This window comes from Molossus molossus, unplaced genomic scaffold (assembly GCF_014108415.1).
Source record: "Molossus molossus isolate mMolMol1 unplaced genomic scaffold, mMolMol1.p scaffold_m16_p_18, whole genome shotgun sequence".
Classification (NCBI taxonomy): Eukaryota; Metazoa; Chordata; class Mammalia; order Chiroptera; family Molossidae; genus Molossus; species Molossus molossus.
In genome coordinates, this window is record NW_023425353.1 from 60,061,285 (window position 1) to 60,076,442 (window position 15,158).

Here is a 15,158-nt window from a genome sequence, read left to right on the forward strand (position 1 = left end):
CAGTGAAGCAGCAGAGCTCAATCTAAAGGTGACCGAAGGGTGATGGAGTTACAGTGGTTCACAGAGCCAGAGGTAGCTATGAAGAAGTGTCGGCGCCCACACAGCTCTCTACCCCCAGGGGCTCGGGGTGGGGTGCTGTGGAGCCCGTCCCCTCCTGTGGCCTGGGGCCCACTGGCAAGTGGCAGATGTCTGCTTCCCTCCTCCTCTTCATGTCACCGCGACTTTGATGTCTAGACCTGGGACCTGACATGGTTCCGTGGCTGAGGATGCCTTGTGGGCAGACTGACCTGGGATGTAGGACCTGTGCTGGGTCGGGGGACCAGTGTTTAAAGCAGCTTAGTTGGTTCTGCAGGGAGGGGTGGCCAGGGAGAGCCAGCTACAGAGGGTGCATTCGGAGGTTCTCGCCGTGCGAGTGGAAGGTGGTGAGGTCTGCCTGTCCGAAGGGGCCTTGTGAAGCCCTCCGGGAGCTGGCTTCCTCTCGGAGAGAGCAGGAGTGAGGGGTGCCACTGAGCCTGACTGCGGGTCCCTCATCCAGATTGGAGGGCTTCATAAGCTGCAGAGAGGCCACTACCCTGCGGCCTTAGGAGCCACGAGTCCAACCCAGATGTCACTTTCTTCCAGCTTGTGTGACCTTAGGCACGTTCCTCACCCTCTCTGGTCTCAGATTTCTTCATATGTAAAGAGGGGATGATAGCACCTCCCTCGTGGAATTTTGGATTAATGAGTTAATCCCTGGCAGCTGGCAGCAATGAGCTCTCTGTGCGGTGCTGTTGGGGTGACCCACTCTTCCCACAGGTTGTTGGGCTCAGTAGATGTGAGCTACTCAGCCATTTGATTTCCTCGTGGAAATGAGCCGCGGTTCAGAAGTGGCTGTTGGTGACCTCTGAGCTGTAGCCCTTACCCTTGTCTCTGGGGTGGGAGGGGAGGAGGGAAGGGCCTTTGTCACGTCTGTGCCCCTCCCTGTCCTCAGATGGACTGGCTGTTGCTCCGGTGAGTCAGCCATGCTATCAGCACCTCGCCCCACCACAGGCTTCCCGTGCTGGGTGACGCTCTGGGTGCTGCTTGCCTGGGGGCCGTGCTGTGTGCAGCTCCGTCTGCAGGACCCGAGGCTCCCGGGGTCGATGGAGTGCTGGGTGACGCTCTGGGTGCTGCTCGCCTGGGGGCCGTGCTGTGTGCAGCTCCGTCTGCAGGACCCGAGGCTCCCGGGGTCGGTGCAGTGCTGGGTGACGCTCTGGGTGCTGTTCGCCTGGGGGCCGTGCTGTGTGCACCTCCGTCTGCAGGACCCGAGGCTCCCGGGGTCGGTGCAGTGCTGGGTGACGCTCTGGGTGCTGCTCGCCTGGGGGCCGTGCTGTGTGCAGCTCCGTCTGCAGGACCCGAGGCTCCCGGGGTCGGTGCAGTGCCGGTGGGGGACCGATGACTTGTTCAGAGACACTGCTTGACCCCAAAAACATTACTGAACACTCAGTTTCTGTAAACTACCAAGGAGTGACTACAGCAAATAGTTCTCCATCCTCACGAGAATATGAGCAGGCTCTGAGTTGTTATAAATTCCTGTGAGTTTTATCAAGCTGTAGATTTAATTGGGTTTTATCTCTAGGATAACATAATTGGTGTGAAATGCAAATGTCATCCTGTGGAAGTGGCTGTTGTAAATGTGTCTGGCATCGGCTGGTCCCCTGGGCAGAGAGGACAGCTGAGAGCTCCAAGATGTTTATTCAGAACAGGACAGAGACCTAGTTTTCAAGTCCTTTTCTTTGGCTACCAAGCAGTGTTCTTGTTACTTGGGTGACTCAAGATTGGGGAATAAAATCAAAGTTTAAATAATAGTGAATTTTACCATCCAGTAGTCTTTTGTGATGTTTAAAAGATATATTTACATTTAGCTCATTGCATTTAAAAAGCTTTTTTTTTTCTTTATTGGTTTTAGAGAGGAAGGGAGAGGCAGAGAGAGAGAAACATCAATGAGAGAGAACATCGATTGGCTGCCTCCTGCACACCCCCCACTGGGGATCAGGCCCACAACCTGGGCATGTGCCCTGACTGGGAATCGAACCGGCGACCTCTTGGTGCCTGGGTTGATGCTCAACCACTGAGCCACACCAGCTGAGCTAGCTCATTGCATTTTTTAACTGTGAAGGAGAGATGTATATGTGCCAGTGGATACTGACTCTTCTCTCCATTATTCTCATACTTACATCCATTTAACTGTTTCCATTCATTTTGTAAATACCAGACTTTACACCACCCTGTAATCTGGAGGACTGGGAATTTTGGGTGAATTTTATTAGCAATAATAGACCTTCAAAGGCTGTGATCTCAGACCCAAAGGAACAGAATGTGTGGTGTTCAGGTTTTGCTTTGGTAGTAACTCCATTATACTTTTAAAAAATGTTTTTCTTGTGGTGTAAACTGTTGTATAGAAGAGTCACCCTTTGCAAACCCTTTTCTGACAGCTGGGATGAGGTTGTTTCTTTTGGCCACTAAGCCACAAATTGAACCGTATTTCGAAGCCACACGTGCCCTTCTGCCATCCCACTGATGTTGACGGATGTGGGATGGGTGGGTCTGCAGGGCTGCTGGTCCTTTTTCTTTTTAAGTCTGTGGATCTTGTCCCAGTAGATTGTGTAGGATGCACTTTAGCAAAGTCTGCATATTATCACATGGCTGTCTTTCCGATCTGTTACACAGGCAGTCATGGCCAACCAAGATTGATGTGCCCCAGGACCTTGAGGATGACCTCACGGCCACTCCTTTGTCACACACGCCTGTCCCTCAGTCCCCTGCGCGGGCTGCTGACAATGTCCTCAATGGCCACAGGGGCAAGGGGCTCTGCGACTCGGCGAGGAAGGACGAGCTCCCCGAGCTGGCGGGCCCGGCGCTGTCCACCGTGCCGCCGGCCAGCTTGAAACCCGCGGCCAGCGGGCGGAAGTGTCTGTTCCGGGTGGAAGAAGACGAAGAGGAAGATGAGGAGGACAAGAAGCCCATGTCCCTCTCCACACAAGTAGTGCTGCGCCGGAAGCCGTCTGTGACCAACCGCCTGACCTCGAGGAAGAGCGCCCCTGTCCTGAACCAGATCTTCGAGGAAGGGGAGTCGGACGACGAGTTCGACATGGATGAGAACCTGCCCCCCAAGCTGAGCAGGTTAAAGATGAACATCGCTTCCCCGGGGACGGTGCACAAACGCTACCACCGGAGGAAAAGCCAGGGCCGAGGCTCCAGCTGCAGCAGCTCGGAGACCAGCGACGACGACTCGGAGAGCCGCCGGCGGCTGGATAAAGACGGCGGCTTCACCTACTCCTGGCACCGCAGGGACAGCAGCGAGGGGCCGCCAGGCAGCGAGGGCGACGGCGGGGGCCAGAGCAAGCCGAGCAACAGCAGCGGCGGGGCGGACAAGGCCAGCCCCAGCGAGAACAACGCGGGCGGGGGCAGCCCCTCGGGGGGCTCGGGGGGCGCCCCGGGTGGCACCTCGGGCAGCACGCGCCGCTGCGCCGGCCCCGCCAACTCCACACAGCTGGCCTCGCGCAGCGCTGGGGAGCTGGTCCAGAGTCTCAAGCTCATGGGCCTCTGCCTGGGCTCCCAGCTCCACGGGGGCACCAAGTACATTATCGACCCACAGCACGGCCTGGCGTCCTCCAGCGTCAAGGTGCAGGAGAAGTCCGCGTGGAAAATGTGCATCAGCTCTGCGGGCAGCCCAGGCCAGGCCCCGGCCGTGGGCAGCATCAAGATTTTCTCTGACCGCTTGGCGGACAGCGCCGCCGAGTTAGAACGGATAAAGAGCAAGAACCTGAAAAATAACGTGCTCCAGCTACCTCTGTGCGAAAAGACCATCTCGGTGAACATCCAGCGGAACCCTAAGGAGGGGCTGCTGTGCGCCTCCAGCCAGGCCAGCTGCTGCCATGTCATCTGACTGCGGCGCCCGGGCCTCCTGCTCGGCGGGAAGCCGGCTCCCTCCTCGCTCCTCAGTTTGCTCTTTCCCGGCGGGCACTCTCCTCTGGTCCATCTGTGCGCCTGGTGATGACAGTGCATGGTCCTTGTGCATGCTGCTGCTAGACACCGCTCTCCTTTTCCAGCCGAGAAGGCTGTTTTGTCACTTTTACATTCATACTTTTAATGGGGATGATCAGGATGAAATTAAAATGTATATTTGGAACCTAATATAAATGGAGCACTTAGAAATTTCATGTTCCGCACTTAACCTAGACAGAGAAAAAATGCTTTTGTTTCCTTGTTGAAAAATCTAAATTCCTGTCCTGACCTTCTGTGATGCGGAAACTCCGTGCGGAGGCACGCTGGTGTCTGAGACAGAACCAAAGCAATAACGGTGTGAAGCCGACAGGCCCCGAGGCCGCGCGGGCAGAGCCCAGCCAGCGTCTGCGCGACGACTCAAACCCGATTCCAACATACCCACACCTTTGTCTTAAGCTATAGTGTGAAGAAAGTTTGGGGCTCTTAAAATTTAACTGAAAAAGATTTTCTTGTTTTGTAATAGGTGAGATATAAAGTACTTAGATTTATAAGGCAGCTTCCCCTGTAGTGGTAAATTACAAGCAGACAATCTTATTTTGTAATGTGATAAAGTGAACTGATGATGTCTTAACTCTACTTATAGAGTGTATGTCTGTTTAACAGAACAAAATGATGCTCGGTGTGAATTCCTTCCTGTAGGGCACAGCCCAGCGTTTCCTTTAGAACCATGTAGATAGAAGAAACTGGGGGGCCTGACATGGAAGCAAAGGTGCACACACAGGTGGGCAAAGTCGCAGCCCCATAAATTACAAAACAAACAAAAACCCATATATATATATATATATATATGATTTTTCCGAGTTTGGTAATTAGGTTCTGCCTATTGTTATTTCCATTTTACATCCTTTAGCTCAATTAGCTATGAAAATTGGCTGATCAGAAAATACACACAAAAGGGTAGGATTCGCACATACAGCAAACCAAAATGCACAAAGCCTGCTTCGTTTTTTGGGGGGTAGTGTTTGTTTTTGCTGGAAGTGATTTTCATTTTGCCTTCCTGCCAAAACAATAGTCAAGAACTCTTGCTTTAAACTGTTCCTGTACAAAGACTACTTCTGACCAGATAATCATCTTTCGTGACATTGTATCTGTAAGACACACAGTATATTGCAGATTGCTGATTTCGGAAGGGGCCAGATGCTAGTTTTTTATGCTGTGCCCTGGGAGGTCTTAAAAGCCATGCTTAGCCACATTGGCAGTAGGATGTGGCTGGGCCCAGGGCCTTCCCACGCTCGGCCTCCAGTGATGTCTCTAGGGACAGTCTCCTGGTCCGGACAATGGTAGAGCACCAAAGGCAGCGTCCACTGGTCATGGTTTCTCCAAGTATACACTGATCTTGCTACTTTAGTATTCATATATTTTACTCAGAACTCTGAATTTCACTGTATACTTACTAAACTAAGTAAAGATGATACTTAAAATACTTTTATTTTCTAGACCTAGGCTAGGTATGTTTTAAGCTATAGCTCTAGTTCATTGTGATATTTATAATTGAAAGCTATGAGAATAGGTGTGTGGGTGAAGCCATAGAACACATTTGCTTGAAATTCTTGAGCAGGGATCTTATAAAGGGCCAGAAATAAGATGTGTGGTTCACGTAGACAGTGAGCGTAACATCTGTATTAAACGTAGGAGAGAAGTTTATAAAGGGCATTGGCAATAAACTCTTTGTTGCAGCTGTTTTACAAGTAATGTAAATACTCTTTCCTGTGAGTATGTATAGCCTTGGAATGGCACCTTTTAACCCATCTGTGTTGAGTTTTCAATGGTTTTTTTTTTTTTTATATTCAGATGTATATATGGTGCTCACTTTAGGATCAGCAGTGTTGACCATTTATGCTGCATAGCTGTATCATAGCCTTATTAGTTGTGTGGTTGGTTGGCCCTCTGGGTACACAGATGTGAGTCTGAGTGGCGTCCTACTCATTTGTTCCTCAGTGAATGACTGTGCATGTGTTGTATGTCATACTATGTTGTCCCACAAAAGGGAGGGAGCGGATAACCATTACATTAAGATAATATTGGACCAAACTACTTACTTGCTCTAAACAGTTTCTTGTACCCCTTAACCTGTCTTCAGAAGTTGCATAGAGTTACAGTAGTGTGTAAATTAAATATTGTGGACAATTAGTCTTGTATTTTTCTGTATGTGTGTGTGTATATATATACATATATGTGTGTGTGTGTATATATATATATATATATATAAAATTATGTACTTCTGGCAATTCTATCTGTATTTAAAGATGTGACAATCTTGACACCGATTTTGAGAATAGCTGTGAGACTGAATCAAATTAAAGGTATTTCTGCCAAGTAAGAGTTGATGTGTGTTAAGAGGGTACAGAATCATCAGCGGATTTGGTCAGTTGATGCTACTGCTGGTTGATTTCCTCATTGTGTAAACATTGACAGGTATGTGACAAATGGGAAAAAGTCCAAACAATAAAGTGGCATATTGGTGTTCAGCAATACAAACCGCGCCCCGTGTTCTGTGTCCTCTCAGGAGCGCAGCCTGTACACGCCGAGCCTGGGTCCGACCGCTTTCTACACGCCGCGCCGCTGCGCCGCCACCTCTGGCGGAAACGGCCAGTCCCGACTGTCCTTGCTTTACCCTCGCGGTCACAGTCTCAGGCGGGCAGGACTGCCCGGGAACTGCTCTGTTTCCCCAGTTCCTCTGCTTTCCTCGCGCGGTCGCCATGCGCCCTGGGACTGAACACACGGAGGAGGCAGGACGGCACGGCTCCCACCTTCCTGCCTCTGTGCGCGGCCACAGCCCTGACCCCTCGGGGCTCGGTTCCCGCACAGCTGCGCCGCCGCCCCAGGACTGCACTTGGCCGCCGCCTCGCATCGACTTCCCTGCCAGACCGGTCCTGACAGCAGGCGGTGGGCCAGGACTGTGTTCCCGCCCCTGCAGCTGCACCACGTCTCTCTCCGCGTGGGCTCCTGAGCCCCTCCAGGCAGGCTTTTCCTGCAGTCACCCACCAGAGTGTTTCATTCGAGGTCAGCAGTGACCTCCATGGGCTAAATCCAGTGCTCAATTTACCAGCAACTTGGAGAATATAATCCATATACCACCGATTAAATTGTACAATTCAGTGGTTTTAGTCTGTTCTCAGAGTTGTACAACATTCCATAAATCCAAAAAGAAATCTTATACCCGTTAGCACATTCTGCCTTTCTCCTAACTCCCCACCCAAGCCTCAGCCCCACACAGCCACTAATCCACGGTCGGTTTCAACCCATCCGAGCGTTTGATGAGTTGATTACTTCTTTCTTACAAACTTCCCATTGCTCAGGACCCCACATCTACCTAGCTCCCCATTCTAAACTCTAATCTTGAAATCCCCCAAGTTCAGTTCTGGATCCTACTCTCTGTGCACTCAGTCTCGATCCCTTGAAGTCTAACATCTACAGGTAGACTCCAAAAAGAGATTTAGCTCACTTTTCTCCCAGGAACATCAGATTCCAACGACCGGTGTGACTTCGCTGCTTGGGTGTGTCTAGCAGCACCTTCATTTTTGCGAGTCCAGAACTCCTGCTAATCTCCCCTTCAAATCCTTACCCTCCTGATGCTCCGCTTCTTATAGATGGCAATTCCTAACCTTCGTTAGTTTTGCACAAACCAAAAATCTTGGTGCCATCCATTCAGTCCATCAGCAAATCTTCACCAAAAATGGACCCTTTACTGCCTCCAGGTTGACACCTGGTGTGTGACATCATCACTCATCTGACAACTGGAAACGCCTCTGCGAGGGTCTCGCTTATGCTCGTTTTGTCTGTTCCCCGTTCAGCAGTGTGAGTGATCCCTTTGAACGCATAATCGTGTTCTGAAAGGTGTTTAATTTCCAAATATTTGAGATTCTCCACATACGTTTCTGTCCCTGATTTCTAGTTGAATTCTTTTGGTCAGAAATCATGCTTTGTATATTTAAATCTTTTGAAACTTATTATTGAACGTGTTTTGTGGCCTAGCCAGTGGCCTATGTCGGTGAATGTTTCTGTGCTTGAAAAGTGCTGTTGTCGGTCGAGTGTTCGATATACATGTAGATTAATTCGGGCTGATTGATGATGTTATTCAGGTCTTCTACATCCTTACTGATTTTCTGTCTCATGTCCGTTACCGAGAGAGGAGTGCAGAAATCCAGTGAGAATTGTGGATTTGCCTACTTCTTTATGTTGTTAGGTACATACACATTTAAGATTCTTATGTTTTCTTGATGAATTGATCCCCTGCACCTTTATGAAGCGTTCCTCTTTATCCCCGGTGAATTATTCTTTGTCCTGAAATCTGCTTGGTGTGGGATATTATTATAGCCACTGTAGCTTTCTTTGACTTGTGGGAGTATATCCTTTTCCATGTTTTTACTTTTAACGTATCTGTCTTTATGTTTAAAGTAGGTTTTTAGGGGCACTGGCCAGTTTGGCTCAGCAGTTAGAGTGTTGGCCCCTGGACTGAAGGATCTTGGTTTCAATTCCCGGTCAAGGGCACATACCTGGGTTGCAGGTTGGATATCCGGCCCTGGCCAGGGTTGTGCAGGAGGCAAAATATCCTCAGGTGAGGATTAAACAAATAAATAAAGTAGGCTTTTTGGGTTGTTTTGTTTGTAGACAGCATATAGCTGGGTCTTGCTTTTCTATCCAATCTGCAAATCTTTGTCCTTTATTTGGAGTGTTTGGACCAATTATATTAGTGTAATTAATAACATGGTTGAGTTTAAATCTACTTCTTTCTAGTTGTTTTTTATTTGTCTGATCTATTCTTTGTTTCATTTTCCTGCTGTTACTTTTGGGTTAACTCAGCACTTTTATTGGCTTATTGGTTGTGCCTCTATTTTTTAGTGGTTTCTGGAGGGAAGATATGTGTTCACAGTCTACCTTAAAGTAATATCACTTTGTGCAGAACGTAGAGCCTTACAACTGTACACTTCCATTTCCTCCTGCTCGTGCTGTTGCCACACACTTTATTTACATATGTTTGTATTTTACCTACATCTCTATCATGCACAGTCCTCCTCGCTCCTGGTATTTTCCTTCTGCCTGTAGAACCTCCGTTTCCTTACGATGCAGGTCAGCTGCCAGTACACAGTCAACTTTGCTTGTCTGGAAAAGTATTTTTACTTTATTCGTGAAGGACATTATCACTGGGTTCAGAATTCTAGGTAGGCAGCTTTTTTTTTTTTTTTTTTTAATTGCAATGCTGGACACATAATTTTTACATTGCTGTGTGCTGAAAATTGTATTCATGTAAAAAATGTTGGTTTTTGTTCTGGTATATGATTACCTGAAATCATTGGATCCTTTGGGGTTTTGCTTTTGAAGTGTGAGGACAGGTCCAGAGCAGGCTTCTGGGCCGGTCTGGCCGACCCCTGCGGCGGTGCCCTTCCAGGGGCCCTGCTGAGGTCTTTCCACCCGGCGAGTGGGAGCAGACGCTGTCCCCAGCTCTGCTTGCGCCCCGGGCATCGAGGAGCCTGCGCTTCCAGAGGTGCTTTCTCCAGCCCCCGGTAGTTTTCTCGTGTGTCCACATCAGTGCTCAGTCCGACTGCAGGTTTCCAGAGCTCGCTCGCTCTACCGCTGGTGCCGGTTTTCGGCCTCGTGTTCTGGGGTTGGGAGGGGCAGAGGTCACTTTAAGTGGCTCTTCAGTCCCCATTAGTGTGGAAGCATATGTGGTTTGCATTTTTCGAGCCAGACAGCGACGTGAAGGGAGGGATGTTTCCTGTCTGCACCGAGCTGCCCTCCGCTCATTACTCAGCGCTCCCGGGATCCCAGTCCTGAGAGCACGTTAACGGGCTGGTTCAGCTGCGAGTCTTCACACCCTGGGCTGGCCCTGCAGGCCTCTGCCTGTTGGAGATGCAGAGGGGGTGTTGCTCACCCCTGGCGAGGTCAGCCGGCCGGGACTCACCCAGCTCTGCCCATTCTGCCCCCGTGCCTGGGCCCCAACACTCAGGTGTAACCGGGGGATGGCAATAGGCAGGAAGGACAGACAGCCATGTGAGCGGGACACCTCGCTGTCCTGCCGTCTGCTGCAGTTCAGTGAGGACAAGGACCGCTACGGGTGCTTCCTCAGCCCTGCTCCTGAGCACGTACCTCGAGCTGGGTGCCAGGACCCATTGCTGGGACAGAGAACCAGGGCCCGGCGGACCTACGAGCATCCCCTTCCTGCTAGCCAATCTGGGCACAACCTGACCAGCCCCACACCCTCCTCCCCGCGGCCCAGGGGACATCCGTGCCCACCCCAGGGCCCTTTCCCTGGGCATGGTCCTGGTCGTGTGGGGTTCTGCCTGGTCGGACCCGGAAGGGCGGAGGGGAGCTTCTGGGCATGACAGTCACAGCGAGGGCACCCCAAGTGAGGAGGGCCACCTGGAGAGAGGCTGCCACTGTGAGGCAGCTGTGAGCCCGCAGGCAAGATGAGCTGCTGGGGTTCACATCAGGAGCCCACATCCAGAACCCACCGCCTCGAACCCAACTGCATTCACGCGACTGAGGGAGCCGGAGAGCCGGTCTGAGGCCCCCGCCTGAGCACAGGGCCCAGGCTGGGCTTTCTGGGAAGCTCCTGGCTCAGCTCCACCATGGCGGGGACCTCGCGCTGTGTGCAGAGCATGATCTAGACAGCACTCATCGAGCCTCGAACCGCCACCGAGTACATACGTGTGCCACCGAGTGCCTCGGGGGACCCAGCAGAGAGGGCATTCCGGCAAGCTGGCGGTCTGGGGGGACCTACTGCACAACCCAGAGATGGGGGTCAGGGTGCCCAAAAACGTGATGCTGGAATGGGCTGCTGAGGCCACCCCGGTCTTGATGTGGAGGGAATCGAGGGGGTGGGCCCTGAGGGAGGGGACAGGCCTAGACCCCAAAGCCCCTCAGTGCCCCTGCTCGCCCGTCTCCCAGGTGGCCGAGGCTCCTGCAGCGTCCTGAGCGGAGCGCCTGTCCGGCTGTGAGGGGCATGGGACCTGCGGGGGGCGCTGTGTCATGAGGCGGCATTTGAACAGCTGCAGAACAAGGCAGGCCCTGCCCTTGCGCGGTCCTCATGACTAGGCCGCGGGCAGGGAGCAGCCAGGCTCGTCGCTGCCTTGTGTCTGGAGGGCCATACCCGTGGCCCACACAGCTACTGTGTCTGCGAGGTGCAGCCCGTGGGCACACGGGGACGCAGCACCCCTGGCCAGGACAGCTCCCCCCATGCAGGTATCAGCCACCCCAGGCTGCCAGGTGTGGCCGCTGGGCCTCAGCCTGGCACCTGTGCGTGGAAACAGCCCCCACGACCCTTGCCAGGCACCCCTGGGGCCAGAACCTCCCGCGAGCCACCCTAGCTGCGGCTGTGGAAGTGGCACCCCGGTGCCAGCCCACGCTCAGCTCCCACCGCACGGCTCCACCGTGCACGACCTGCCCGCGCTCCGCCCGGAACCCGCGGCCGGCTCAGTCCACGCGTGGGAGCAGGTGGGCAGGTGTGAGGCGCCTTTAATAGCTGTGGCCAGTGTTTCTGCTGGTCAAGGTCTTAACAGACCGCAAAACAGAACCAGGAGAGAGGTAGAGTCGTCGGGTACTGGAAACCCTGCCCCTTGTTTGCCCCTCACGCTGAACTGAGACTGGGCAGAAGCCTCCTTCAGAAGGGCTCGCACCCCAGCCCGCCGTCTACCCCCCGGATCCCAGGCGGGGTGACCGCCTCCGTGAGGCACCGCAGAGCTGGGGATCCGTGCGCTCGACGCTGGGCAGCGTGGCTGTGGAGCAGGTGGGTGCAGCGTGGGCTCGGGCAGAACCGGAGGGGGCGGGTGGGCAGCTGGGCCGCAGGGGAGGGGCCGAGTGCTGCACGGGAGCTGCTGGTCGGTCCAGACTGGAGTCGGGCGCCCCTGCCTGTCAGGTCGCCTTCCGCAGCCCGCCTTCTTCTGTCAGGTTCTCGGCCACCAGCTTCGTTTGCTGTTGAGAGAACACAGGACACTGGGTGAGCCACGCAGACCCGAGTGGCGGCACCTCCGTGGTGGCAGAGGCTCCCGCCCTCCGGGAGGCCCCGGGCCGCGGGTGCCTTTGCTCTATCGGGGCCACACCCCGAGAGGCCCTGACCCTCTGCCGCTGCCCAGGCCTCCTGTACGCACCTGGCCTGTTTCGGGACCTGGTGAGAGGGGACCCAGCAGACGCGGGTGAACTGTGTGAGCCCAGCCGAGCGGAGATTTTAAAGATACTGAAATGAGAAGCAGCTGGCATGTCCTGCCCCCTGGACCTGAGACCAGGGGGACAGAGCAGGGCGCCTGAGCACTGACGGGGCCAAGGCCCTGCTCCGCCTCTTCAATAGCGCGAACTGGCCATTCGGCCTCCCTGAGCCTCGGTCTCCACATCCACACAGGGGAGCATGTTCTGCAGGGGGAGGTGGGGATCCCTGGATGTGAGGTCCCCAGTCCAGAATGGATGCTCTGAATCAGCAATTTTGCCAGCCCCTCGACCCCACAGCCATAGGGCCCGACACCCCCGTTCCACTAGGGCCACCCAGGAAGTCTCCCCAGGGCAAGGCCAAGGCGGAGGGGTCAGAAGGAGGGAGCTGCACCCCAGGACCCAGTCTCCGTGGGGAGGAAGTCCTGCTACTCCCTCCCCCACCCCCGCAGTCCCAGCTCCTCTGCCCGGTGGGTGCTGCAAAAGACAACAAGCTCTGCCTTATTTGTCGGATACGCGAGTAACTCCTCCAGGATTCGGCTTAAACACACGCAGAGACGTTTGATAACTATTTTTTTATGAGAAAAACAAAACTGAGGCAAACGGTGCTGGTGTCCTGGTACCTGGCTGCTCGTCACCACGCTCCCTCTGGCTCTGGGGACAGGAGGCCCTTCCACAGACTGAAGCAAAAGCCTCAGCCGCCCCTTCACCTTGACCCCCTCTCGGGAGACCCCTTCACTGGGATGGCTCGCACCTTTCCTGCACCTGCTGCCTTCCACGGGGTGGTGCAGTGACTGGCCCCTCTCCTTCTGGGTTGAGGGGCCTGCCTGGCCCTCACATGTCCGCATAGAAGCAGGGTCATGGTGACCAGTCTGCAGGGGTGGGCCCAGGAGCTGGCCCTGGGACACGCCCGCCCAGATGACCCGCAGCTGCACCGCCTCGCGGCCTGCAGACGGGGGTTTGGCTCACAAACCCCATGGACGCAGAGGCGGAGCTACTGTTTGCTCTGCGACCTTCCCTGTGACTGAAGCCTCCTGTCCTCGCACGTGCCCACTCGCCTGCTGACCACTGGGTAGAATGTCCCCACACAGACACAGGAGTATTTCAGCGGAGAGTCACCGCAGTCTTCTGGCTGTGTCATTGGACACTCGTGAGACCTTCAAAAACACTTTATGAGCGAGAAAGACAGGGAGAGAAGATACAAATCTGTTTCCGGATCTGAGAAGTAACCATAGACGTTAAAGGCTAAAGAAGTGTAACTAAAGCAGAACCATATGAGGATAAGACACCCCCAGCCCGTCAGAGCTGCAGCCACACTTCCCCAGCACCCCACGGGGAGGACAACCAATGAGTTTGATCACAGGCCTTTCGACTCCCAGCAGCCTTTGAGGCTCTTTGCGAGGTGCAGACCGCCCCTCGTTTATGTGGGTGGCTGCTGCTGGCACCCTTGGCATCAGGCCTGGCGCAAGGCTTCGGGCAGAACCCGGCTGGTGGGTGGGATCTGGCTGATGGGCTCTCGCCCCTCCCTGACCTCGGTGGAACCTTCTGGAGAGGCCCGTTCTCTCAGGCCCAAGGTCGGGGATGGGGTACCAGGCCAGGGGGAAGGGCTGCTCAGGACAGCTCCTAAGAGGCTGCACTTGTCCAGAGGTCGCGGGTTGTCTGCACTGAACCGCAGGGCGCACGAGGTAGGACCCTGGCTGGGCCCGCAGTCCTCTCGCACCTCCCGCGGGGCCTGGAGCAGTGTGCAGAGCACCTGGCTGCACGCCCGCCCCTTCCCGTCCTACAGCAAGGCCACTTTGGAAGCCGACCAGTGACCAGGCCCCCAGTCCCCATGGCTGGGTCCCTCAGGCTGGATCTGTGATCCCCAAAGGGAATGTCACAGGAACTTGTGCTCCTGGGGCCTTCACCAGGCTGTGGGGGAAGCTGGGGCTTGTCTCTCTGCGTCTCTTGTACCCCTGGCTGGACACTGAGCAGACACAGGACCAGATCTGAAAACCCGAGCCGGTTAGAGGAAACAGCTGCAACGGCCCACGTGCGAGACAGGAGGTAAACGGGTCTGGGGTCAGTGAGTGACTGCAAACCTTTCCTGTACGAAGGGCAGCCCCCACCGCCGCCCCCCAGGTGGCGTCAGAAGCCCTCGGGGACACCTACTCGGTCTACTGCTCATGGGTCTGGGTCCCCTCCATTTGCCATCATGCAACTTACACCAGGGCCGCCCCACCCCCTCCACGCCCCCAGAGGCTGAGCCCCAGCCCACTTCCCACGTCCTCCCGGCAGGGAAATGGGGAGCCCGGCAGAACCCACTCACTCCAGAAGCACAGAACTTTGATCTGCCCGAACACTGATGGTCGCCTCCCGAGGAGACTTCAGAATCTCGAGACCTATTCACTGCTAACTCACTGGTCTGTTTGGAGCCCAGGACTCTGAATTTCTAACAAGCTCTGAAGTTTCTCCACCCACGGTTGCCAGGCTCGGAGTCTGGCCTGCTGCCCGCCACCTTTCACAGTGAGCAAGCTGGCGTCCAGGGCAGGCGGATCCCCCGGGCCAGGCTGCGGGCCCCAGCTGAGCGGGGTCCAGCCTGCTGGTCCTGGGCCCTGGGCTGCCTCCTGCGGCTCATCCCCTTTAAAATAAATCTGGCTTTTTTGGGCTTCTTAAATTAAAACCTTATTAAACATAAGCAGGATAATAGTGCTGACTTCTTTCATACAAAAAACATCAGATGGAGAAGGAAATATTCCCCAACTCATGACTCATTAGACACTCAAGTTCCAAATTACTCTTTAAAAATCACGGACTGATTTTTTGCATCATTAGTAATGATTATAATAGGAACCTAATTGCTAAGTGTACTGGCAGCCAAAGTGCATCTTAACCTGAGAAAGACTGTGTAACTGCCCTTTCCCTGTGGAGACCCACAGTGCTTCCCGCAGGCCTGGGGTAGCCCCTCACCCCCACCACCCGCAGGCCTGGGGTAGCCCCTCACCCCCCCACCA

The 15,158-nt window shown here is 54.3% G+C and overlaps 2 protein-coding genes across 11 annotated transcripts in view; one reads left to right on the plus strand and one right to left on the minus strand.

Moving 5' to 3' along the window:
• SNRK (SNF related kinase) overlaps positions 1 to 6,491 on the plus strand; it is a 39,276-nt gene extending 32,785 nt beyond the window's left edge. For all 5 annotated transcript variants that reach the window (XM_036266429.1, XM_036266430.1, XM_036266431.1 and 2 more), the window contains one exon: positions 2,689 to 6,491. In XM_036266429.1, the coding sequence (XP_036122322.1) occupies positions 2,689 to 3,907 (1,219 nt within the window). In that variant the 3' untranslated portion in view covers positions 3,908 to 6,491. The remainder of the gene's footprint in view (positions 1 to 2,688) is intronic.
• A 5,060-nt stretch (positions 6,492 to 11,551) lies between these two features.
• Positions 11,552 to 15,158, minus strand: part of ANO10 (anoctamin 10) — a 165,263-nt gene continuing 161,656 nt past the window's right edge. For all 6 annotated transcript variants that reach the window (XM_036266159.1, XM_036266160.1, XM_036266156.1 and 3 more), the window contains exon 13: positions 11,552 to 11,937. In XM_036266159.1, the coding sequence (XP_036122052.1) occupies positions 11,878 to 11,937 (60 nt within the window). In that variant the 3' untranslated portion in view covers positions 11,552 to 11,877. The remainder of the gene's footprint in view (positions 11,938 to 15,158) is intronic.